The 25,330-nt window shown below is 38.9% G+C and overlaps 1 protein-coding gene and 1 long non-coding RNA gene across 3 annotated transcripts in view; one reads left to right on the top strand and one right to left on the bottom strand.

Annotated features, from left to right (window-relative positions):
- Nucleotides 1–25,330, top strand: part of LOC126967036 (protein strawberry notch) — an 80,975-nt gene that overhangs the window by 15,462 nt on the left and 40,183 nt on the right. For both annotated transcript variants that reach the window (XM_050811345.1, XM_050811346.1), the window contains 6 exons: nt 9,861–10,036; nt 11,831–11,992; nt 12,559–12,800; nt 12,993–13,146; nt 17,275–17,409; nt 20,308–20,453. In XM_050811345.1, the coding sequence (XP_050667302.1) occupies nt 9,861–10,036; nt 11,831–11,992; nt 12,559–12,800; nt 12,993–13,146; nt 17,275–17,409; nt 20,308–20,453 (1,015 nt within the window). The remainder of the gene's footprint in view (nt 1–9,860; nt 10,037–11,830; nt 11,993–12,558; nt 12,801–12,992; nt 13,147–17,274; nt 17,410–20,307; nt 20,454–25,330) is intronic.
- Nucleotides 22,012–23,153, bottom strand: LOC126967067 (uncharacterized). The gene is made up of 3 exons (XR_007729868.1): nt 23,031–23,153; nt 22,631–22,730; nt 22,012–22,132 (listed from the first exon to the last, which is right to left on the bottom strand). It is a non-coding gene; the product is annotated as an uncharacterized LOC126967067 (long non-coding RNA).

Here is a 25,330-nt window from a genome sequence, read left to right on the forward strand (position 1 = left end):
TATTGTATAATTACAAGTCGTTGTTACTATGACGTACCTACTACTACGTAATAATATAGACTCACAATGAACTTTGCCTGATAGTTTTGTGCTCGTAGTGTTTAAATTCCTTGCCAATATGGTTCTATATCATAATAAACAACTAATTTCCATTCATCTTGGCCGATAAGCATTTTTGATATGTTATCAAAATATAAACCTTGCGTTTGAATTATATTAACAACCTTATGGTTTCCTTCCGACGGAGATATAAAAAATGTGAACAAAAGTAGTATCATGGTAGCGTAGTGGTAAATTCCTTTTTTATTTCTCCGTCTAGATGTTGTTGGTTGTATTGCAGATTGCTAATTTTGATTTACTTTTGGTGGTGTTTCGGGATCCAAATTAGTATCATGGTTATTTTGGTTTGTAAATTGATCTACTGGCAATAAAGATAGCTTTACGACAGGTCTTTTGATAGTACCGTTTTTGGTCTTGACAGTTACTACTCTGACCCACCCATCGTTTCCCGGATGAAGCTCCACAACTCTGCCCAGGGCCCACTTGCCTGGTGGGAGATTAGTGTCATTAATTATCACAATATCGCCAATTTTCATATTGCGTTGGGTACTAAGCCACTTAGACCAAGCGTTCAGTTGTGTTAGGTACTCCGTCCGCCATCTCTTCCACACATCAAGAAATATCTTTTGAATGAGCTGCCATCTGGTACGTAAATCCTTTTCAGTTTCGACTATGGTTAATGTTGGACCACTTGAAAGAAAATGAGCCGGTGTGAGGAAATCTAAATCATCTGGGTCTTCATTTAAGGGGCACAAAGGTCTGGAGTTAAGAGTCCCCTCTAATTGAGCCAATAGCGTTGAAAATTCCTCGTACGTCAACCTTTGTTCTCCTAATACTCTTTTCAAGTGGTACTTAAGGCTTTTAACTGCGGCTTCCCAAAGGCCTGCACTGGGCCAAGACGGAGCGTTAAAATGTCACTCAATTTGCATTTCAGTTATCTGCGTATAGAACTGGTCGTCTATTAAGGATTTCAAGTTGACCATCTCTTCCTGCAGCATTCTGTTGGCTTTAATGAAATTGGTTCCGTTGTCACTGTACATGTGACCTGGAGTTCCGCGACGAGCTGATAGTCGACGGAGAGCTGCTATAAATGCAGACGCGGTAAGATCGGATACAAGCTCCAGATGAATAGCCTTGGTTGCCATGCATATGAATACAGCAATGTATCCTTTGGTACATTTTATTCCTCGTCCTTTATATCAACAAACCCTGTAAAATCTACTCCTGTATGATAAAAGTGTCTCGAAATATTGGTTCTAGCTGGTGGTAAATCACCCATTAATTGGTTATGTTTTGTAGGATTATGCTTTCTACATATAATACATTTTCTTAACCTCATTTTAACTGCACTATATCCGCCTATAATCCAATATTGTTGACGAAGCCATGATTGCGTTAAACGTGCCCCGCCATGGAAAGTCATTCTATGAGCATAACCAATAAGCATATCCGTCAAATGATGGTTGTGTGGAAAAATTATAGGATGTTTCATGTTATAATTCATTATATTTGCTGTTGATATTCGTCCCCCCATTCTTAAAACTTCTTGGTCATCCAGAAAAGGATGCATATTTAAAATCTTACTCCTAGGATGCACTCGCTTGTGCTTTTTAATATATCTGATATCCTCTGAAAATTCCAATGATTGTACATATTTTAATAAAATTAAATTAACTTTTCGCAGTTATGGTATTGTTAGATATGATGGTTTGTTACTCAATCTCATAGAGAAACGAAACATCCAAGCCATAACCCGCAATACTTGCTTATAATTGTTATGTCTGCTTAATAAGGTTTCTATGACGTCATTTTCATATTTTAGCGTAGACACATTTATTTGTGTTGAAATTTTAATCTCTGCATTTGTACTGTAGGGTGTACTTTCTGTGGTTTATTCCTCAAACGATAGCAACCAACCTGGCCCGGACCACCATATAGAATGCTGAACTAGCTGGTCAGCCGTGATTCCTCTACTTGCGCAATCGGCAGTGTTGTCCTTGGACTGTACATAGCCCCAGCATGATGACGGTATTTGTTCTGTTACATGTTTGACCCTATTCGCCACAAATAGTTTCCATCGATTAAGATCTCCGCTCAACCATCCTAATACCGCTGTGGAATCAGACCAACCAAATATCTTTATATTAAATTTAGACAAACACTTTACAAGTTGTTTTTATCAATTTTGATAGTAAAACAGCGGCGCATAGTTCTAGTCTAGGTAGCGAAATAATCTTCTTGGACGGAACAAGCCGTGTTTTTGATGCTACGATGACAACCGACGATTTGTTTTGTTCGTTCTTATGAATCCTAGCGTATATAACGCAAGCATAAGCCTTTTCAGATGCATCACAGAATCCGTGAAGCTCAATGGTGTCATTAGCGTTGCATTGTAGCCAACGTTGTATATTAATATGCTTTATGTTATTATTTAAGTTTTTCTTATGGTATCCCATCTAGATACAATGGTTTCTGGCAATATATCATCCCACTGAAGATCAAGTAACCAAATTTCCTGGAATAACAACTTAAACTTCGTTGTAACAGGTGATAACCAACCAAGTGGGTCGAATATTCTTGATATATCAGACAATAAAGTGCATTTGGTAAGTTTTAACGATGGTTCTAATATTAGGTTAAACGAAAACTCATCATCACTTGGTTTCCATTGTAATCCCAAGGCCTTTGTTGACTCTTGGTGCTTGAAAATATATGTGTGATCATTACTACTGTTCTCCGTATCTTCATCAAATAAATCAAGTTTATTAGATGACCATTTTCTGAGATTGAATCCACCCGAACTTAACAGGGCTATAAGTTCTGCTTTTAACCTTTTTGCGGATTCAAGGTCATGGCTCCCGTGCAATACGTCATCAGTATAGAAGCTGGTATTCAACATTTCTGCTGCATCAGGAAAACGATGAGCTTCATCTTTGGCTAACTGTTTTAAAGTCATCATAGCTAGGAATGGTGCAGCCTTGGTGCCGTATGTAACAGTAGCTAGCTGGTAATTTTTAAGTGGTTGTTTGGGATGGTCACGCCAAAAAATTTTTTGCAAAGGTTGATCTTTCTCATTGAGTAACACTTGCCTGAACATTTTTTCGATGTCAGCAGTAAAAGCAATTTCATATTGACGCCATCTAATAATAAGGTTGAGTAAATCCTTCTGTAGATTAGGCCCACTATACATTAAATCGTTTAACGAATAACCCGTCGAAGATTTAGCTGATGCGTTAAAAACGACACGAGTTGCAGTGGTCAATGACTCCGCGCGTATCACACAATGGTGTGGTAAATATGATTCCGGTGTCTGGTTACCGGAACATTGCTTCATATGGTTTAATTCAATGTATTCGTTAATGAATTGCTTATAATTCTCTTTAATGGTTATTTTTTTGATAAAACGTTTCTCTAATTGGTGAAATTGGGCGACCGCTTTGGTTCTGGACTCTCCCAATTTTTCTTTAAAATCTGGTTTTGATGGTAATCTCACAACGTAACGTCCATCTGGTTGGCGTTGCGTCTCTAATTGATTGCTGAATACAATAGAAATCATCAGTTTCCATATCTATAGCATTATCCGAAATGTCCTCTATCTCCCAAAATTTTCGAATATCCTTTAAATCAATTTTGACGACATGGCAATTATTTTGTAGTTGAATACCACCACTTAAGATCCAACCCAACTCCGTTTCTTGAGCAACAGGTTGCATTGCGCTTTTACGAATAAAGCCTGGTAGTATGATTAGTTTGTATACTTCTACACCTAATATAAGATCTACAGGTCTTTTCAAATAGAACTCTGGATCTGCTAAAGTTAATTTATTAATTTGTGGCCACTCTGGTTTGGTAAACGATTGGTTAGGCAAGTTGCCGACTATTTGTTTCATGACATACGCCTCTGTTGTAATGCTAGTCATTAATTAATGAGCATATGGTGATTTTAATAGCTCCCTTACTGCTTATAGATTTCTCTCCAACTCCTACAACCAGACAGTTTCGGTTAATGCGTGGTAAGCCTAATATCTGTGCTTCATTCTCTGTTATCAACGAAGATTCTGCACATGGGTCAATCAGAGCGCGCATGACGTGTTGGGAACCGTCTACAGCTTCAATATTAATTTTCGCTGTGGCTAATAGCTTAGGAGATACTTGTGGGGGTAAGGTAGATACGCATATATTAGTTTTTCTAGGTTCTTCCACTGCATGCTGACTTGATTTTGTTGGTAAGTACGTTATCTAAGCTTTATGAAGAAGTGTGTTATGTTTTTCTTGGCAAAATCTACATGTTTTTTCTAATCTACACTCCTTGCCTAAGTGATTTATTAAACAATTCGTACATAAGTTGTTATTTTCAATGGTTCTTCGTCGGTTTTCTGGTGAGTAATCTAAAAATGTTTTGCATTGAATTTTTTTTTTTTTTATGAAAATAAGGGATAAGACGAGCAGGACGTTCAGCTGATGGTAATTGATACGCCCTGCCCATTACAATGCAGTGCCGACTGAGCGGCACTACAACTGCGCTCGTCACCTTGAGACAAGATGTTAAGTCTCATTTGCCCAGTAATTTCACTAGCTACGGCGCCCTTCAGACCGAAACACAGTAATGCTTACACATTACTGCTTCACGGCAGAAATAGGCGCCGTTGTGGTACTCATAATCTAGCCGGCATCCTGTGCAAAGGAGCCTCCCACTGGTAAAAGGAGCCTCCCACTGGTGCAAAGGAGCCTCCCACTGGTAATCCACATCCTTTGTAATGCAATATCGTTCGACCTAATTGATGAATGGTTAATAATCGACTTATGTTGAATATTTTTATTCATAATTATTGTTTCTTATTTTATATGAGCTCTTCTAATTTTCATGAATGCCTGTCGGATTGAATGTACTTGACCCGAAAATCTACGTTTGTCTAATGTCTACGTTTCGTAGACTCCAATGAGGTAAACTTAATATCCAAAAAACTTAAAAAATCTGTGATAGTTGGTAAACCCTCGGGTTCCGTAGCGACTCTATGTAGTCGTTATGAGTCTCTGTATCTAATTTTTGGACTAAGATGTAAACAATTAGTGGATCCCAAGATGTTATATCGACCCCCATTGCTTTAATAGCATTCAGACATTCATTAGTGGTGTCGTGCAATCTTTTAATAAGTGCGGCTGACTGTTGTTGCAGATTTGGTAAATTCAGTAATATGTGAATATGCGAATTAAAAATAAGACGCATGTAACTATATCTGTGGTTTAAAATTTCCCAACAAATTGAGTAATTGTCTGAACTAATTTTTAAGTGCTGTACCAGTTTATCGGCTTCACCCCTTAATTTATTTTTTTTAAATTGCATCTTTTGTGCATTTGGTATGGATTTGTTTTTGTTTATGGTTTCACAAAACAAATCCTCAAATGACAACCACTGTTGATAATTGCCACTAAATGTTGGTATCTCCATTTGAGGAGTAGAATTTTCCCTATATTTAATAGAATACATTTTTGATCTTAAGACCTTTTGCATGTTTTCAAACTTATTTTCGTAGGCACTGAAAGCTGCCTCGTATTCATCATTATCTATTCCTTCACTATCGATCACCCAATGCAGAGAGTCGATGACCGACCACCTCGACCTTATTTTGGTCAAGACGTCCTCAATTTCCCAAGGTTCGGATATGACTTCTATATCCACAGCTTCAGTGGCGCGTTTTAAAGCTTTCAAATTACTTTTTTGCTTTCGTAGCATATCTTCACCTCGCCTAGAACTATTCTGGGACGTCAAGTGTTCCTTAGATGTGGAATACGAATTCCCCTCGGCAGGCGACATTGGTGTTACCTGACGATCTGAGTCGTAAGACTGTGGGGTTGCTGGTCTTAATAATGGTTTAGTTGCTTTGAATGTACTTATAAGATTTTTCAAATCATTATAAAATTGTAGAGCCTTTTGATAATAACAATCCCTAAAGTACGAGGGGCGGTCAAAAAGTTCGCGGAATGGCGGGGTTGGCGGGGGTGAGGTCGCTCCTCCAGGTAGCCGCTACTTGAGTAACTCATAATTACTATATATGCCAATTTCTAGCCTAATTGGGTCATTAGCTTTCGAGTTACAAACGAGTGAACAAGTAAATCGGGAACAAACTAGCCACTATGGAGAAAATTGAACATCGCGCCGTCGTAAAGTTCCTCACCAAACAAGGAAAAACGCCTCAAACTATTTTGCAAGAGATGTTAGCTGTTTACGGAGACTCTGCTCCTGGTAAAACCATGATTTACAAATGGCACGGCCTTTTCAAGCAAGGAAGGGAGTCAATTGAAGATGATCCTCGACCTGGACGGCCCATTGAGGCCACTACGCCGGAAATCATTGAAAAAGTTGAAAAACTTGTATTGGAAGACGGAAGGTTGAAGAAGAAACAACTTGCAGCATCAGTTGGAGTATCAGAAACCACAATTTTAAATATTCTTCATCAACATCTTGGCATGAGTAAAGTGTGTTCAAGGTGGGTCCCGAGAATGCTCACGCCGCTGCAAAAACGTGAGCGCGTCAACTGTTCCCGCGAGTATTTGGACCGCTGTGGAGAAGTTAGGGAAGAAATTATGGCCCGAATTGTAACCGGTGATGAAACTTGGGTTCACCACTATGAGCCTGAGTCAAAGCAGGAGTCGATGCAGTGGCACAAAAAAGGCACACCACCCCCAAAAAAATTTAAAGTGTCGCAATCGGCCGGAAAGATCATGGCGACTATTTTTTGGGATACTGAAGGTATTCTTTTGATCGATTATAAAGAACGTGGTGTTTCTATAACGGGAGAGTACTACGCTTCCCTATTGGACCGATTAAAAGAAGCTATTAAAGAAAAAAGAAGAGGAAAACTGACAAAAGGTGTACTCCTTTTGCACGACAACGCGCCCGTTCACACGAGTCATGTTGCGACGGCTGCCATTCATCGATGCGGTTTTGAACAACTACGCCATCCACCCTACAGTCCAGACCTGGCCCCTAGCGATTTTTATTTATTCCCAAAGATGAAGAAAGAGCTGCGTGGAAAAAAATTTAGAGACGATGATGAAGTCAAGTCGGCGATTTCGGCGTATTTTGACGCCCAAGACAAAACCTATTTTTTCGACGGTATTAATAAGTTATATGCCAGATCCCAAAAATGTATTCGTGTTAAGGGGGAATATATTGAAAAGGAAAAATAACATAATGTATCATTTCATCTTTTTTCCCAGTCATTCCGCGAACTTTTTGACCTCCCCTCGTAACTATGATTTGGATCCTCATATTCAGCACGCAATTTCGTGTGGTTAATTTGGAATTCACTCCAATAGCCATCTAAAGTATTTAATCTTTTTTCAATATAGGCAGGCGTCTTACGCTCCGGCCCATCCTTCTTAAAATTGGTTCGAAGGGTTTCCATTGCTGACATTATTTGTTCTTGGGCTGTTAATAGAGCTTCCATGATTAAAATTGTATAGTAACAAGTATGATAATATGTAAAAAAATAAAAGATCTCACTCTGAATAGTGCCGCGTGGTTGTCTGGTTTTTCTCGAAGCACTTTGGTAATGGTTTATGGTTAATGATATGGTATGGTTAATTAAATGCACTGGTATAAATGTCGCAATTAAGGTTAACTGACATGTGTTCACTATTCACTCGCGACAGTCCCGATTTACTACTAAATCTCGAAGGACCGCGTTCTACTCCACGCTGTACCACGATGTACACCACGTTACAGATTAATTTAATAAACTAGACTTAAGAACAATTAGTTTATTGACTTAGTCTAAATGGTTATAATGGTCAATGTTAATGAGCACACGCGAACCGATTGATGCTCGAACGTGAACTGGGGAAAATGTGGAAACACGGCACGCGCCAGCGCAACTGCTGACAGGGCGCAATGTGATGTGCGATGTTCCACTCGTACAGATTTTTATAAACGCATTTCATAAGTACATAGTTGTATATAGAGGAAAAAAGAAAGAAAAATGTAAAATTCACAAAACTCTCACAGGATTCATTTAATGGAAAAAGATAAAGGTACAAAACAAACCGAAAAAGAGCGTATTTAAGTAGTGATTGATTTAGTTTTGGAGAGTTTCTGTGCAGTTAACTGTTTTTTTACATCATCAACAATGAGGTACAAAACTTTGTTTAAATATTAGCAAAATTATAAAACAATAATTACACACGGCAGGTGTAATTATTAATAGTTCCGCCTAAAAGTTTCCTATCATAGGTACATAAAAAAATGGCTATTTAATATAAAGACCTGAGACTAGATTGTGATTATTTTATAGCGATAGAAATGACTCTAGAATATTGTATATTTTTATTGAAAAGAGCGCAAAAAAAGAATGCTGGGAGAGTTTCCTGCGCCCCTTCTTCTCTCTCAGAGTGCCATTTGTTTCCGAAGCGGTAGTAGTATCTAGTAGTTATTAGAAATGACATCAAAAAGAATTCTAAAGGAATCAATTTTGAGAAAATAAATGCCTTTTTATGCCTTTTAAAGAAATGTTATAGTTTAACTGATGTAATCGAGAAAAAACCTACTGCAGTTAACGGAACAACCTATTACAGACATTAATAAAAAACTACGTTAAAAAAACAGACTTAAAAAACTAAAAAGTATAATATAACATAATTAAGATTTATTTTAATACACCGCTAATGCAAACCTAATCTGAATATAATAATACTATTATTTGTATGTGCCACCTATTAATAGGTTTGAAGTGCCGAGCCAAATGTAATAGAGGTACCTACACTCGCTACGCGTTACTTTGAGCAGGATACCTTCGTCTAGAACAAAACAACCCAAGTGGGCAAGACATCGATGATAATTACAATAAGTAAGCTGTTTATAATATTAAGTTTTATTTTGTTTAGGGCTTGGCACCGACTTAAAATTTATCAATAGGTGGCACATATAAATCATAGTATTTTATTAATATTAAAGGTTTGCATAAGAGGTGTATTAAATTGAAACTTGATTAAGTTATTTTATACTTTTATGTTTTTGAAGTTGTTTTCAAACGTATTTTTTTTTATTTGTCATCAAGAGATGACTTGATAATCTGTACTAGACAACTGGCCCGGAATCCTACAATAATAACCCATGTATGTCAGAATAGAATTTCTGGTATTATGCACAAAGTCGAGGCAATGTATTTTTTATGAAAATAAGGGGCGAGACGAGTAAGACGTTCATCTGATGATAATTGATACGCCCTGCACATTACAATCTTGCAAAACCCAAAAAATCTGAGCGGCACTACAATTGCGCTCGTCACCTTGAGACATAAGATGTTATATCTCATTTGCCCAGTAATTTCACTAGTTACGTCGCCCTTCAGACCAAAACACAGTAATATTACACGCTTTTTATTAGCTTCACCTGTATGTTTGTATGTTTGTAACCGCCTTCTTTGGGCGCGATTTTGACCCACTTTAAACGGCTAGATATCGTTCAAACTTTGTAGATTTATCGAGGACCGATGACATTACACTAATTTGACTAATTCTTCTACACCCTACGCTTTTGTTTATAATGAAATATATTTTTTTACACTATTTTCAATTAAAATTTATTAAAATTTATTTTCTATTTTTTAGTTGAATTTTATATAAAGCGTGTTTTTTAGTTTTTTTAAAACTTATTTTTTACACATTACCTACTGCTTCATGGCAGAAATTGGCGCCATTGTGGTACCCACAATCAAGCCGGCATCCTGTGCATAGGAGCCTCCCACTGGTAAAATGCAATGCTGATATGCAATGAATAATTTGCTTTTGCGTTGTGACAGGAGACGGCGCGGGCGTGGGCAAGGGCCGCACAATCGCAGGCATCATCTTCGAGAATTACATGCGAAACCGACGTCGCGCCATCTGGGTGTCGGTCTCCAACGACCTCAAGTACGATGCCGAGCGTGACCTGCGGGATATCGGCGCCAACTGCATCGACGTGCACTCGCTGAGTAAGGTGCGTACACATACCGACAAACTCGCACGAAGATTGCTGGTGAGGCGTGTAAATAGCCTACACCTTTACAATTTTTGTTCTTAAAAACAAGTTAAAGGTATTCTTCCAGTGGCTTCCGGCCGGCGATAGATATCCTAGATAGATCCTATTAAATGCACCGGTGGAATGCTTGAAACACCAAAACTTAACATTCCACCGTAGGGTCGCACTGAAGCACAGATGCAGGTGTACTTATTTCACGGGATTCTTTAAGTTTTCATCAAATAGGAATTTTAAAAGCGGAGCGGCGCGAGCTAATGTAATTCGGTAGTCGGTGAGCAAGAAGGGTTACAACTGCCATTTACTGGCAATGTTTCGAGACAATCCTCATTAAGCCTCGATATATGTTTATGGGTATTGCGTGGATATATATTCGCGCGAGGATTCAAAATGGAATTTAAATTATTTTAACAAATTAAATTTTATACTTAATAAACTAATATATATAAGTATACAAATTATAATTCTAACCTATTTTTTTATTTAAAAACAAAAGGCATTGACGCTTCACCAATAGCCATTCATAAATAGGCATGATGTCTGATTTTGAAAAACATTTCGATTATATTAGTTAATAGCTGTTTCACCTGATTCCTTTCGCCGAATTGCCATCTGGATGTGTGGTCCGAGTCCAGTCTGAGGCGGTCCTCCACAGTGTGGTTTTCAAGGTTTCTTCCACGTACTACAAAGCTGTGGAATGAGCTTCCTTGTGCGGTGGTTCCGGGGCGAAACGGCATGGGCACCTACAAAAAAGGGCGTGACACCTTCTTTAAAGGCCGGCAACGCTCCTGTGATTCCTCTGGTGTTGCAAGAAAATGTGGACGGCGGTGATCACTTAACACCAGGTGACCTGTACGCTTGTTTGTTTATGGAATACATAAAAAAATATCTACTATTCCCAAAATAATTCCAAGCACCACAGACAATAAATATTTTGATAGTAAATTTGAATTTTCAACTCAGAATTTCGTTCAATAACGGATTGACAGTGTCATAACGTCTGTTCGTGACGTCATTTCAATTATTATTAATAATCAAAGTAATGAAATGTTAAAATGGTAGTTATATAAGATGTTGTATTTGTTTGCAATTGCAATAGTTGTTTTAATTTGGTGATGGTTCGGTACGGAAAGGAAAGGAAACAGCATTCTTCGGATAATTTTTTTATTGTAATTCTACAAGCAGCCATCTTAGAAGTGGCCAAAGAGAATGATAATAATTTGCCACAGAGCACATCATCTAAATTAGAATTGTTCGGTGGTGGCAGTTGTGTTATACCTAACACATAGTATTTTATAACAATTTTATTTTAATGAATTTATAATTTAACATTTAATCTGATGATAAGTACAGTTTACACAAACTTTGATCTAAATATTAAAATGATACTAAAAAGTTATTTTGCCAATTCTCGCTATTTATTTGACATTTGAAGAAAATTGCACACACAAATAAAATTTTTTGAAAAACAAAATGTTATGAACCATGCAGGGCCCGAACCCACGACTTCCGGCGTTCCGTGCTGGTGCTCTAACCAACTGAGCCAACCGTTCGAGTGACGTATCGCTATAAAATCTTGTACGCTTTGTTGAACTCTCAGGTTGTGGCTTCATCTACAATATTATTTTAGTATTAATCCTAGAAGTGAGGGTTTTATCACTTTAAAAACATAGCAAATTGTTTAAACTTGCACACGTTTAGTTTTTCTTGTGAATGGAGGTTGTATATTGAAACAAATTATTCATTTTTCTACAGTTTAAATACGCGAAGATATCGAGCGGTGTCAATAGTAACGTGAAGAAGGGCGTGATATTCTGCACATACTCTGCGCTGATTGGTGAGACGTCCGCCAATACCAAGTATCGCACTCGTCTCAAGCAACTGTTGCAGTGGTGCGGCGAGGACTTCGATGGACTCGTATCCTTGAAAAAAATTATACAAGCTATCTTAGATTATCAAATTATTAGCCAAATCTATGATTTCGGATAGAATTCAATCATTTGTCTAGATGTTCATAATAATTTTAGCATTATCTTTACAAATAGCAAATCCGACCACACATGGAGTATTGCTGTCATCTCTGGTCTGGCGCACCCCAGTATCGAGCCATTTGATCGAGTGCAACGCATAGCAGCTCTAATTGTCGGGGACCTAGTGCTCTGTGAACGGCTAGATCACTTGGCGTCGGGACGTCGCTCCGTTGTGTCCTTTACCGAATTTATCATGAGGAGTGTTCCGTAGAGCTGTTTGAGGTGACCCCCGCACGCTCGTTTGTCCTCCTCTTCCATTAAAAAATGATTATAAGACACATTTATTCATGATCAATAATTTGTATATGTATAATAGAAGTCGGTTCCATTGAATAGGCTATTAAAATCAAATTATATCATGATACAGTTCAACATAAAGTTATACCACATAACCAAATGTAGTATATGTTTATATATGTGTTTGGGAGTGCAATACAACCTGAGCTGGCACAGATCGTGTTCGACGAGTGCCACAAGGCCAAGAACTTGTGCCCGGTGGGGTCGGGCAAGGCCACCAAGACGGGGCTGACGGCGCTGGAGCTGCAGACCAAGTTGCCGCGCGCGCGGGTCGTGTACGCGTCCGCCACGGGCGCGTCCGAGCCGCGCAACATGGCCTACATGGTGCGGCTGGGCATCTGGGGCGACGGCACGCCCTTCCCCACCTTCATGGACTTCATCAACGCCGTGGAGAAGAGGTGGGCACTACCCGGCAGTGCCGCTCGGGAATGATTCTTGAAAAACTCAAAAGTTCTGAGCGACACTGGCAAAAGATGTTAAATCTCTATGGCGCTATTCAAACCGAAACACAGTAATGCACATTACTGCTTCACGACAGAAATGGTCGCCGTTGTGGTACCCAAATCTAATGATACTCAAATATTATTCAGAGGCGTGGGTGCCATGGAGATTGTGGCGATGGACATGAAGATGCGTGGCATGTACATTGCCCGCCAGCTCAGCTTCCACGGAGTCTCGTTCAAGATCGAAGAGGTGCCCCTCAGCGACTCCTTCAAGGATACCTACGACAAGGCCGTGGCCCTGGTGAGTGTGTTGCCTAATGCCTCATGTGATGCAAAGAATACCGACCAACAAAGGCCAATGAAAGGTATACCTAGGCTTTATCTAGTTTTTTCCCTACTCACCATAAGTAAACCATGCACAATATCTTCTCTTATCGTCCCCCGTCATTCAAATTCAAATATTTGTATTAAAAATAGAATTTTAAATCAATTATTGAACAAAAAAAAACCTGAGAAGAACGGGCGCAATAAACTCAGTGGGCTTCTTTTTTTTTATAAAATTAAAAAGAACCTGAGGTGGGTCGCACCATTCCCAATATGTGGTATCATTAATAAAGTAATATATGTTATAAGTAACCTTCACCGCATAAACGATTTTTTATTATTTTGAATATCGTAACACATTTGTTTTGTACATTTTCTAGGATTATGTTATAAATGCCTATTATTATGTATTATATACAGAGCGGCGCTACAATCGCGACATTAAATGAACACTCTGGTACAACTACTTATCCGTGATCAAAAAAAAGATTTCTAAATATTAACGTAAACAATTGAAACTTTCAAACATAGAAATTACACATTTCGAAAAAAAAATTTAATCACCCTTTCGTGGGTGCTATTCACCTACGAGTTCTGATGGCTACGGCGCGGTGTGGAACAACTGGTGTCAGTACCTACGCTAGCTCGCGGCTACTAGGTTTCTTACAGGATGTTCCGAAAGGATATTATGGAAAAAAAAAATAAACTAGGTGAATTATGAATTTTTTGATTTTTTTTTTAATTAATTTTTTACGGTTAAGATGAAGTAGCTCTCCCCGTGTGTTCAATTAATATCACCACGTTGTATACATTGGCCAACAAGACTTACTAAATTGTATTAACTGAGTTATACGCATAACAAGTTTATGTCCCCACCATCTGGATGTGTGGCGGATCCTCCACTGTGCGCTTTTCATGGGGCTTTCTTTCACGTACTACAAAGCTGTGAAATGAGCTTCCTTGCGCGGTGTTTTGGAGACAATACGACATGAGTACCTTCAAAAAAAGCGCGTACACCTTCCTTAATATCCGACATATTATGTATCAGTACGGCAAGTACTTACAAATGTTTGAAATGACTGTTATATGTAGACTATAATATTGCGTTAGACACTGTAGAGCCATAATACATACACTATATATAAAAAATTTACGCTCCACAACGCCCCATAAGGAATTTCGTTTCTAAAATACAGTCGAATGAACCTCCTCCTTTTTAAAATCGGTTAGAAAAATAACCTTACAATCCTATTGCATGGTTTGAGTGTACGCAAGTGTAGGTAAGTATTTTACCAACAAGGCTTAGTTTCCATACTGTTACATATGTCTACTGTGTTCGAGTACCTAGTGTGCGTAATCTAAGTTAACTCTGTGTTAAGACTTTACTGTAGCTGCTTGGCGCACCGAGTGCGATTTGTATTCATCTTTTTATTCGGCTACTAAAGTAGCTATTTCCCTAAAAATTAATGATTAAGTGAAACTTCTGAACGGAAGAAGAAAGACACTTTCAAAAATCACCAATCAATTAAAACACCTTTACCCGACTAGTGTCGTCACGCAGGCGATAATGTCGCAATAAGTAAGAATAATTTATGAATTATTCCTAATTTATATATTAATGTTGACTTACGCAACGTGATATGTAGCAGCAATTATTTAAATCATATTTCAAACTGACTGACCCTAAATACAAATTTTCTACGTGATAAAAGTCGCGTTGTTTTATTCATTTCACAAAAGCTGTCGTAAACATATCAAAAGAACAAAGGAGTAAAATGAATCAAAAATGTATTCTGAATCGTCATTGCATCTTTTTAACCCTGGAATAAATTTTATGTCGATATTATTGTCTTTTGCGTATTTGTAAAAACATCAAAAAGCTTATACCTAACTTCCAATGTCGCGAGGTTTTTTGAGTCAAATCTTGAGTTATTAGTTTTATATGTTAGTTTAGTTCCGAATACCTGTAAACTGAGCTAACATGTCTCTATATGCAAAATGCATGCGCTACAATAAAAAGTGTATGCGCTTTTGTTGAAGGTGCACCCATGTGGCATCCTCAGCAGAAACACCAACAAGGAAGCTCATTCCACAGATTGGTTTTAAGTTGGTACGTGGAACAATGTTCTTTGAAAACCGTGTAGAGGAACGCCAGATATACAGAGGGTGGGGATGATATCCTTATTTACCTAATTCCTAGTTGAGTCGTGTAGGTTAAATTGGACAAGTTTCATTTTACCCCATTCCGCGATATTCCCATTCTCAATAGAGAACTCATTATTTAGGGGTGGGTGATCCTTATCATTAAGGGGTATGAAAAAATAGATGTTGGCCTATCTCAGACCTACCCGATATACACACAAAATTTCAAACAAATTTGTTGACCCGTTTTGGAGGAGTTTGGTAACAAACACGGGGACACGAGAATTTTATATATAAGACTAGCTGACCCAGCAAACGTTTTATTGCCATATTAAGTAATAAAAAAAATCAAAAAATAAAATTTTTGGGCTATAAAAAAATAGATTACGACCGATTCTCATATCTACAAAATATATCTCTCTCTATTGCGTATCCGTGGATGGAATAGAATAATACTAAAATCGCGATACAAAAACAGGTGTTTGATTGTAGACAGGTGAAAATTTGAAGTTGTATGTATTTTTTAATATTGTAGGCATAGAATAATAACGCTTAGAAGGTGAGTTGGCCCAAGTGAAATGAAGCAGTTTCAATGTGGACGTTTATGACCACATACGCTTCCCGCTGCGTCAGTGTCATTCTGTCAACTTCCAGAACAATCAGTGCGCAAAACTTAATTGAAATATTACTAACTGTGCAGTGAAAGGGTGTCACAAAGCGTCTTATAATAAAAATTATGATAAGAAAATCACATTTCACACTTAAATACAATTTCACAACTTTTAAGTTAAGCTAATACATTCGTCAAAACAGCAAAATATATCTTGGATTTAAAAAATGATCTCATATTCCTTCTCTGCACCCTCGAGAACCTCGGATATGATATCCATATTGTTGAAATCAAAATTTTGCACGGCGGCCATCTTGGATTTCAAAAATGATCCCAAATTTGTTCTCTGCACCCTCGAGAACCTCGGATTTGATATCCAATATTGTTGAATACATAATTTTGCACGGCGGCCATCTTGGATTTAAAAAATGATCCCAAATTCGTTCACTGCACCCTTTAGAACCTCGCATACGATATCCATATTGTTGAAATCATAATTTTGCACAGCGGCCATCTTGGATTTCAAAAATTATTCCAAATGCGTTCTCTGCCCCCTCGAAAACCTCGGATATATAGCTGGAAACGGCGCCTTTATTGTCTCGCTTTTTCGTTCCACTGAGTTTCAAAAAACAACGATTCTAAAGAACTTCTTTACTTACACTTCAAAAATTGTTGCAAGAGTAATTAAATACGTGATGTTTTATTAAATTCTTAATTTATATTTTATTTCTTCTTTCTTTATAACATATAATCTAGTATTTCTTACAATTTACTGATTTAGGGAAATGTTTATTCACTTGCAACATTATTTGGCTGTCTTTGTGCGTGTTGGCGAGTGTAAGTACGTGACGCTCACGCACACATTAATTGTAATGTTGCTTTTATATTGACAGGAACTATGAATGAAACTATCGTTCTGAGCGCTATTATTCTATGGTTGTAGGTATCATAACAAAATCAAAAAATAAATAATTTATCTAAAAATTAAAAAAAAATGCGGTATGAAAAATAGATGTTGGCCGATTCTCAGACCTACACACAAATTTTCAAACAAATTTGTTTGGCCGTTTCGGAGGAGTTTGGTAACAACCACCGGGACACATTTGAATTTTATATATAAGATAAACAGTGTAAAAATATTTTGCGACAGTTTGTAAAAACGTTAAAATGAATGATTATATTTTGTATGTAGGTACTTGACATAAACTTGAGTCAAGTATATCACGTACTTCTCCGCTATGTCGAAAAAGGTGCTAACTGCTGTGTTGTGTCTCTTATATTATACAGATTAAACTATCGTATGATCTTGTTAATTGCGTTGTGTATAATTATAGTTTTTTTTACAACGAACAGTGGGTGGAAGCTATGCAGCGTTTCACCGAGGCGGCCGAACTCATAGACGCTGAGGCCCGGATGAAGAAGACCATGTGGGGACAGTTCTGGTCGGCTCACCAACGCTTCTTCAAGTACCTCTGCATTGCAGCGAAGGTATCCTCATTATTTCAAATTTTAGACTGTTAATATTTGCAAAAAAAAAAGTGCTTATTTCACTCTTCATTTGTTAGATTTTCTATATTTGATGAAAGTTGATAATGTAATCGATAATATAGTCGATAATCATTTATAGAAAGCGTTTATCTCAAGGCAATACCAATAACATAAAATAATTTAATAAGGACTTCGGGTAATAACATTCCGGCTCAGGCTAATACTATTCACTTATGAGTACTTGAGGCCAAAAATTACGTACGCTTCCATGCTGTGGTGAAACAAAGCCAGCTAGAATAATCTGCACCTAGGTAAGCCCGCAGGGATTGGCTGTATGGTGGTTACCGGGGACTTGACGTGCATTTCCAGGTGCGGCAATTAGGGCGAAGCTGAACATACTGCCTCCCACAGTGTTTATGCATTATAAGGGGGAACCAAGCTATCTGAGGCCCTGAGGGTAAACGCTCAGTGGGATCGTAGGTCTGGATGTCGCAAATATAAAGGACCCTAAAAGTCTCAGAATGATACTTTAAGTTACGAGACGAAAATTTTTTTATGTTAAGTAATACGTTTTACCCCTTTCTTGATTGTGCACAAAATTATGAGCATCATCGCAAACGCGCTTGTCACTTTTAGAAAAGATGTTTGGTCTCATTAGCCCAGTAGTTTCGACCAGAACGGTCCAAGTTTAAATCCCGCACAAAACTTGGAGAGTTATGCCGCCATCTTCCAGAGAGATGTATACGCCATTCAAGAATTCGCGGAAATCAATAAAGAAAACAATTTGCCCTGTGCTTCCCCGGGGCGTAATAAGAATAGGGGACACCCAGGCCCAAGGCGGACTAAGGGCTTTTTAGAAGTAGAGAGTCACGCTGCCGTCTTATGAGGACAGCACAATCGGGCCAGACTCGTCCGGGTTAATTACCACACAATATGGTTTAGTGTCGAGGACCGGAGGCCGTTCCCATATTTAAGCGGCAAATCGCCCGTGCGAAATCGAAGCACGTCGTCAAAATCGGCGAGCAGCTTTCCAGTTACCCGACCGGAACACGCAAGTCCTGGTCGTTGTCGAAAGCTTCAGCCAGCCGTCCTTGCCGCCGTTGCACATGAGGAATGACACCCTGGCTCATACAGCAATAGAGAAAACCGATCTCCTGTGCACTCTTTTTGCCTCCAACTCGACTCTTCACGACAGTGGAAAAACACCGTCGACCATCTCGCGGTGTCAGAGCTCTATGCATGAAGTACAGTTCAGACAGAAAACTGTTAGGCGAGCTCTGTTTTTGTTGGACGTCAGGAAGTCGAGCGGGCCGGATGGCATTTCTCCAATCGTGATTAGAACGTGTGCCCCGTGAGTTGACGCCGGTGCTAACGCCTTTACTCCGGCACTCATATACAAAAGGCGTTGTCTCTGACTCATGGAAGTCAGCCCTTGTCCATCCGATCCCAAAAAAAGGAGACAGTTCGGATCTGGCAAACTACAGGCCTATAGACATTACCTCCCTGCTCTCCAAAATCATGGAGAGCATAATTAACCGCCAGCTGTTGGTATACCTAGAGGATCACCAGTTGATCGACGACTGACAGTACGGCCTTCGCCATGGTTGATCGGCAGGTGATCTTCTGGTATACCTAACACATAGATTGGTGGCGGTTATCGAAAGCAAGGGGGAAGGCCTGGCAGTTACCCTGGTTATAGCGAAGGCCTTTGATCGTGTATGCACAAGGCGCTTCTCTCAAAACTTCCATCATTTGGGCTTCCCGAGAGCTTTTGCAAGTGGACCTCCATCCTCCTCCTCGTTATCGACGGTTATTGCTCGAATCCCAAGCCCGTGAACGATGGGGTGCCCCAAGGCTGTGTGCTATCTTCGGCAATATTCATCAATGATATGTTGGACACCTCCAAGATATATTGCTATGCAGACGACAGCACTGGTGATGCCGTAAACACGGGCCATGCAGGTCTCTTTCGGGAAATCATTGACCAGTGCCGGGAGAAACTTGTATCTTCTATCGAGTCCTCTCTCGAGAAGGTCGCGGAATGGGGCAAATTGAACCTTGTCCAATTTAACCCCAGAAGACTGAAGTCTGCGCGTTTACCACTTAATAAACCCCATTTGTTGAATCACCGCTCTTCGACAACACTTCCCTTAAAGCCTCTCCCTAGGAGATTCCGATACTATATCGGAATTCTGGGTCTCGAAATCTCGAGCGATTGCCAAGTCCGCGGCCATCTGGAGAGCAGAGCCAAATTGGCTTAGAAGAAACTGGGCGTCATTAATAGAGCACGGCAATACTTCAAGCCGGCCAACATTCTAGTCCTTTACAAAGCGCAGGTCCGGCCACATTTGTAGTATTGCTGTCATCTCTGGTCTGGCGCACCCCAGTATCAGCTCGATCCATTTGACCGCGTGCAACGTAGAGCAGCTCGAATTGTCGGGGACCCAGAGCTTTGTGAACGGCTGGATCACTTGGCGCTGCGTAGAGACATAGCTTCATTGTGTGTCCTATACCGCATTTATCACGGGGAGTGTTCCGAAGAGCTGTTTCACCTGATTCCTGCTCACGAATTCCACCTTCGCACGGCGTGCCACAAATTAGAATATCATCCCCATTATCTGGATATATGGCGGTCCTCCACTGTGCGCTTTTTTAAGGAGCTTTTTTCGACGTACTACAAAGCTGTGGAACGAACTTCCTTGTGTGGCGTTTCCGGGACGATACGACATGGGTACCTTCAAAAAAAGCACGTACACCTTTCTGAAAGGCCGGCAACGCTCCTGTGATACCTCTGGTGTTTCAAGAGAATGTGGGCGGCGGTGATCACTTAACACCAGGTGACCCGTACGCTCGTTTGTCCTCCTTATTACATAAAATAAAATTGTAATATGTGGCCAGGTGAATCACGCGGTGGTGACTGCCCGCGAGGCTGTGAAGTGCGGCAAATGTGTCGTGATCGGTCTGCAGTCGACGGGGGAGGCGCGCACACTGGAGCAGCTCGAGCGGGATGACGGCGAGCTCAACGACTTTGTGTCTACCGCCAAGTGAGTGTGGGAACATATATACAGGATGTCCCAAAGTTATGGGACATGAACGGAAAGTACCTTCAATAGGCTATTTACATTACATTTAAGGCGAGGTTTTCCCAACACTTTAGGTAAAAATTGCGCGAACGTTAGATTCGATAGGTACGCATGGACACGCGCGTCGGGCATGGCTGAGAACGAACCGAGCGATGCGTGTCAACGACCGCCGCCCCAGAAGGACCGCGTAATATTTTTTAAAACTTACAGTTGTGCTAGAGTACGGAATTACTGTGATAATATTTTTTATGCATTTTTGAAGTAAATCTTTTTATCGACGTATGAGAGAAATGTTATATTACGCGCAAAATTATGATTTTAACATTATGGATATCGTATCCGAGATTCTCGAAGGTGCTGAGAACTAATTTGGGATCATTTTTGAAATCCAAGATGGCCGCCGCGCAAAATTATGATTTCAACAATATGGGTATCGTATCCGAGGTTCTCGAGGGTGCAGAGAACGAATTTGGGATCATTTTTGAAATCCAAGATGGCCTTCGCACAAAATTATGATTTCAGCAATATGGATATCGTGTCCGAGGTTCTCGAGGGTGCAGAGAACGACATTGTGATCATTTTTGAAATCCAATATGGCCGCCGCACTAAATTATGATTTCAGGAATATGGTAATCGTGTCCGAGGTTCTCGAGGGTGCAGAGAACGATTGTGTGATCATTTTTGAATTCAAAGATGGCCGCTGCTCATAATTATGATTTCAGCAATATGGATATCGTGTCCAAGGTTCTCGTGGGTGCAGAGAACGATTTTGGGATCATTTTTGGAATCCAAGATGGCCACAATATGATCACACAATCGTTCTCTGCACCCTCGAGAACCTCGGACACGATATCCATATTGCTGAAATCATTATTTTGTGCGGCGGCCATCTTGGATTTCAAAAATGATCACAAAATCGTTATCTGTGCACCCTCGAGAACCTCGGACACGATATCCATATTGCTGAAATCATAATTTTGTGCGGCGGCCATCTTGGATTTCAAAAATGATCCCAAAATCGTTCTCTGCACCCTCGAGAACTTCGGACACGATATCCATATTGCTGAAATCATAATTATGAGCGGCGGCCATCTTTGAATTCAAAAATGATCACAGAATCGTTCTCTGCACCCTCGAGAACCTCGGACACGATATCCATATTGCTGAAATCATAATTATGAGCGGCGGCCATCTTTGAATTCAAAAATGATCACAGAATCGTTCTCTGCACCCTCGAGGACCTCGGACACGATATCCATATTGCTGAAATCATAATCTTGTGCGGCGGCCATCTTGGATTTCAAAAATGATCACAAATCGTTATCTGCACCCTCGAGAACCTCGGACACGATATCCATATTGCTGAAATCATAATTTTGTGCGGCTGCCATCTTGGATTTCAAATATGATCACACAATCGATCTCTGCACACTCGAGAACCTCGGACACGATATCCATATTGCTGAAATCATAATTTTGTGCCGCGGCCATCTTGGATTTCAAAAATGAGCACAATGTCGTTCTCTGCACCCTCGAGAACCTCGGACACGATATCCATATTGCTGAAATCATAATTATGAGCGGCGGCCATCTTTGAATTCAAAAATGATCACAGAATCGTTCTCTGCACCCTCGAGAACCTCGGACACGATATCCATATTGCTGAAATCATAATTTTGTGCGGCGGCCATCTTGGATTTCAAAAATGATCACAAATCATTATCTGCACCCTCGAGAACCTCGGACACGATATCCATATTGCTGAAATCATAATTTTGTGCGGCGGCCATCTTGGATTTCAAATATGATCACACAATCGTTCTCTGCACCCTCGAGAACCTCGGACACGATATCCATAATGCTGAAATCATAATTTTGTGCGGCGGCCATCTTGGATTTCAAAAATGATCACAAATCGTTATCTGCACCCTCAAGAACCTCGGACACGATATCCATATTGCTGAAATCATAATTTTGTGCGGCTGCCATCTTGGATTTCAAATATGATCACACAATCGTTCTCTGCACCCTCGAGAACCTCGGACACGATATCCATATTGCTGAAATCATTATTTTGTGCGGCGGCCATCTTGTATTTCAAAAATGATCACAAAATCGTTATCTGCACCCTCGAGAACCTCGGACACGATATCCATATTGCTGAAATCATAATTATGAGCGGCGGCCATCTTTGAATTCAAAAATGATCACAGAATCGTTCTCTGCACCCTCGAGAACCTCGGACACGATATCCATATTGCTGAAATCATAATTATGAGCGGCGGCCATCTTGGATTTCAAAAATGATCACAAAATCGTTATCTGCTCCCTCGAGAACCTCGGACACGATATCCATATTGCTGAAATCATAATTATGAGCGGCGGCCATCTTTGAATTCAAAAATGATCACAGAATCGTTCTCTGCACCCTCGAGGACCTCGGACACGATATCCATATTGCTGAAATGTTAATTTTGTGCGGCGGCCATCTTGGATTTCAAAAATGATCACACAATCGTTCTCTGCACCCTCGAGAACCTCGGACACGATATCCATATTGCTGAAATCATAATTTTGTGCGGCGGCCATCTTGGATTTCAAATATGATCACACAATCGTTCTCTGCACCCTCGAGAACCTCGGACACGATATCCATATTGCTGAAATCATTATTTTGTGCGGGGGTCATCTTGGATTTATCTAACTTCCCTAAAGTACATATATACAAAAATCCCGCGTGGCATAATATTCAAAATAATATTACGTAAATTTTATTTTAGTACTTTCCGACTTACATTTACCTATATATTTCAACAAATTATTTTGATACTATGATACCTGCTTTGTACTTGTTTGCTAAAATCTTACGTAATGTGAGCACGAGAGACACGAACACAGTACCTTCCTAGACAGTGGTCACGGGCGTACTGCTGGCTTGAGCGAGCATGCAACCAAGGCGTCGCGTTTGGTTTATTACGAAAAAAATTAATAGAAAATAATTCACAAAGCGTATTGATAAATCCCACAGTGAAAACTTATAAATACTAATAAACTATCGAATAAAATAAGTTTTGTGTTTATAACTATCATAGTTTTATGATAATATAAACAATTCAAATAATAAAGAAGAATATTTTTCAAAAAATTAATCTATCGAGATTTTTTTTCGTCATCGTGTTTTCGAAACAGCGATAATTTTGATAAAGAAATGAAGATAAACATGTCAAAAAATTGGAACCGTAGTATTTGTAGAAGTATTTTAAGTAGATTTTTAAAAATGTTACTTTTTAGGACTATAGCGCCTTAAGTCGGTTCGATTCCCAGACGAGGCAAGTAATTTTTTAGAAAATCTTTGAATGCAGAAGTACTAACTTTTAAAAAGAACATAAGTCTTCTTTCAGTAAAATAGCCTATCTTCGATATTTAAGGTACTTTCCCTTCATATCCCATAACTTTGGGACACCGTGTATAGACTGGGTGCTTGCGATGTTCTTTCTGTATGATTTTTGTTATCTTTTCAATAATTTTTCTTTCGATTTCTTGCTATTGCAAATCAAAATATTTTATTGCAAGTCACATTTTCAATAGGTAGGTACATTAAATGGAGAGACAAGATGTGACGCCCTGCAAGGGAATAGCAATGTTATACATAAAATTAATAAGTCTTTTACATTTTATACATTCTTAGGATATTAAAAATACAGACTATATTATAACTTATTCTCACACTTGTGTAATTAAAAAATTCGGGTAAATCGTAGAAGCATTTTGAAACTAAGAAATTTTTAAGATGTATTTTAAATAGAGAAGGCTTCTCTTTATTTTTTTATAATTTTTCCACATTCCCTTTTTCATTACATCTAATTCTAACAATACGTTCCAAAAATAATAGCTAAGTCGTATTTTGGGATGTGTCTCCAGATTGGAGATTCGATAACAAAATATCCTCAGTGTAAAGTTGTTCTGTAACACGAACATAGTATCTAAGTATATAATTGAGCAATCTAGTGTTTAGTTCAGTATTTAGTCAATTACAACGAAAAAATCACGCGCTATGTTATAGATCCGAAATAGACAGATTTTAATAAGCTTCCTGAAAACACACACATGTCTTTCAACAAGTCCAAAGCCTATATATATTAAATATATAATTATCATTTAGCGTTACGTAGAGACATCGCTTCATTTTCTGCATTTATAGATTATTTTTAGTTTTACAAACTATTGCGAGATAATATGAATTGAGAAACTTTATAATTAAATTGATTATCATATAATTACCTTGTGGCTTTTATAAATTCAGCAGAAATCAAATCTGAGTTTGAAACACAAAAAACGACTCATAAACGCGTCTATTTTTAATTAATGTCGGAGATTATCTGATTGCGCTGTAACAAATCCACTTTCAGTCATTGTAAAAAATAATTTCACAGATCATCGATTAAGAAAGACCTACATAAAATTTTATATATCTCTAACCAACGAAAATAATATCTAGGATCCGTACCATTGCTTTTATGGTCATCTAGACTTCGACATTACACTGCGCTTCAAACAAATATCATTGCGTTGCGATGTTTTATATTTCGCGCGTATTTATTGCACTATTATTTTTTTTTATTATTAAGCTAAAATAATTTACAACAGGTACGCTCGTTTGTCCTCCTATTCCATAAAAAAAATAACGATAGTGATAAATGTTAAAAAAATGAAATGCCAACTAAATACACGCATAAACCCTATTTCATACGAAAGAATTCTTGGAAATTTAGAAGCTCTTGGTTATTGTTGAGCTTCTAGGCTAGGCTTCTATTGCCATTAATGATATTTTGTTGGCT

Source organism: Leptidea sinapis, chromosome 12 (assembly GCF_905404315.1).
Source record: "Leptidea sinapis chromosome 12, ilLepSina1.1, whole genome shotgun sequence".
Classification (NCBI taxonomy): domain Eukaryota; kingdom Metazoa; phylum Arthropoda; class Insecta; order Lepidoptera; family Pieridae; genus Leptidea; species Leptidea sinapis.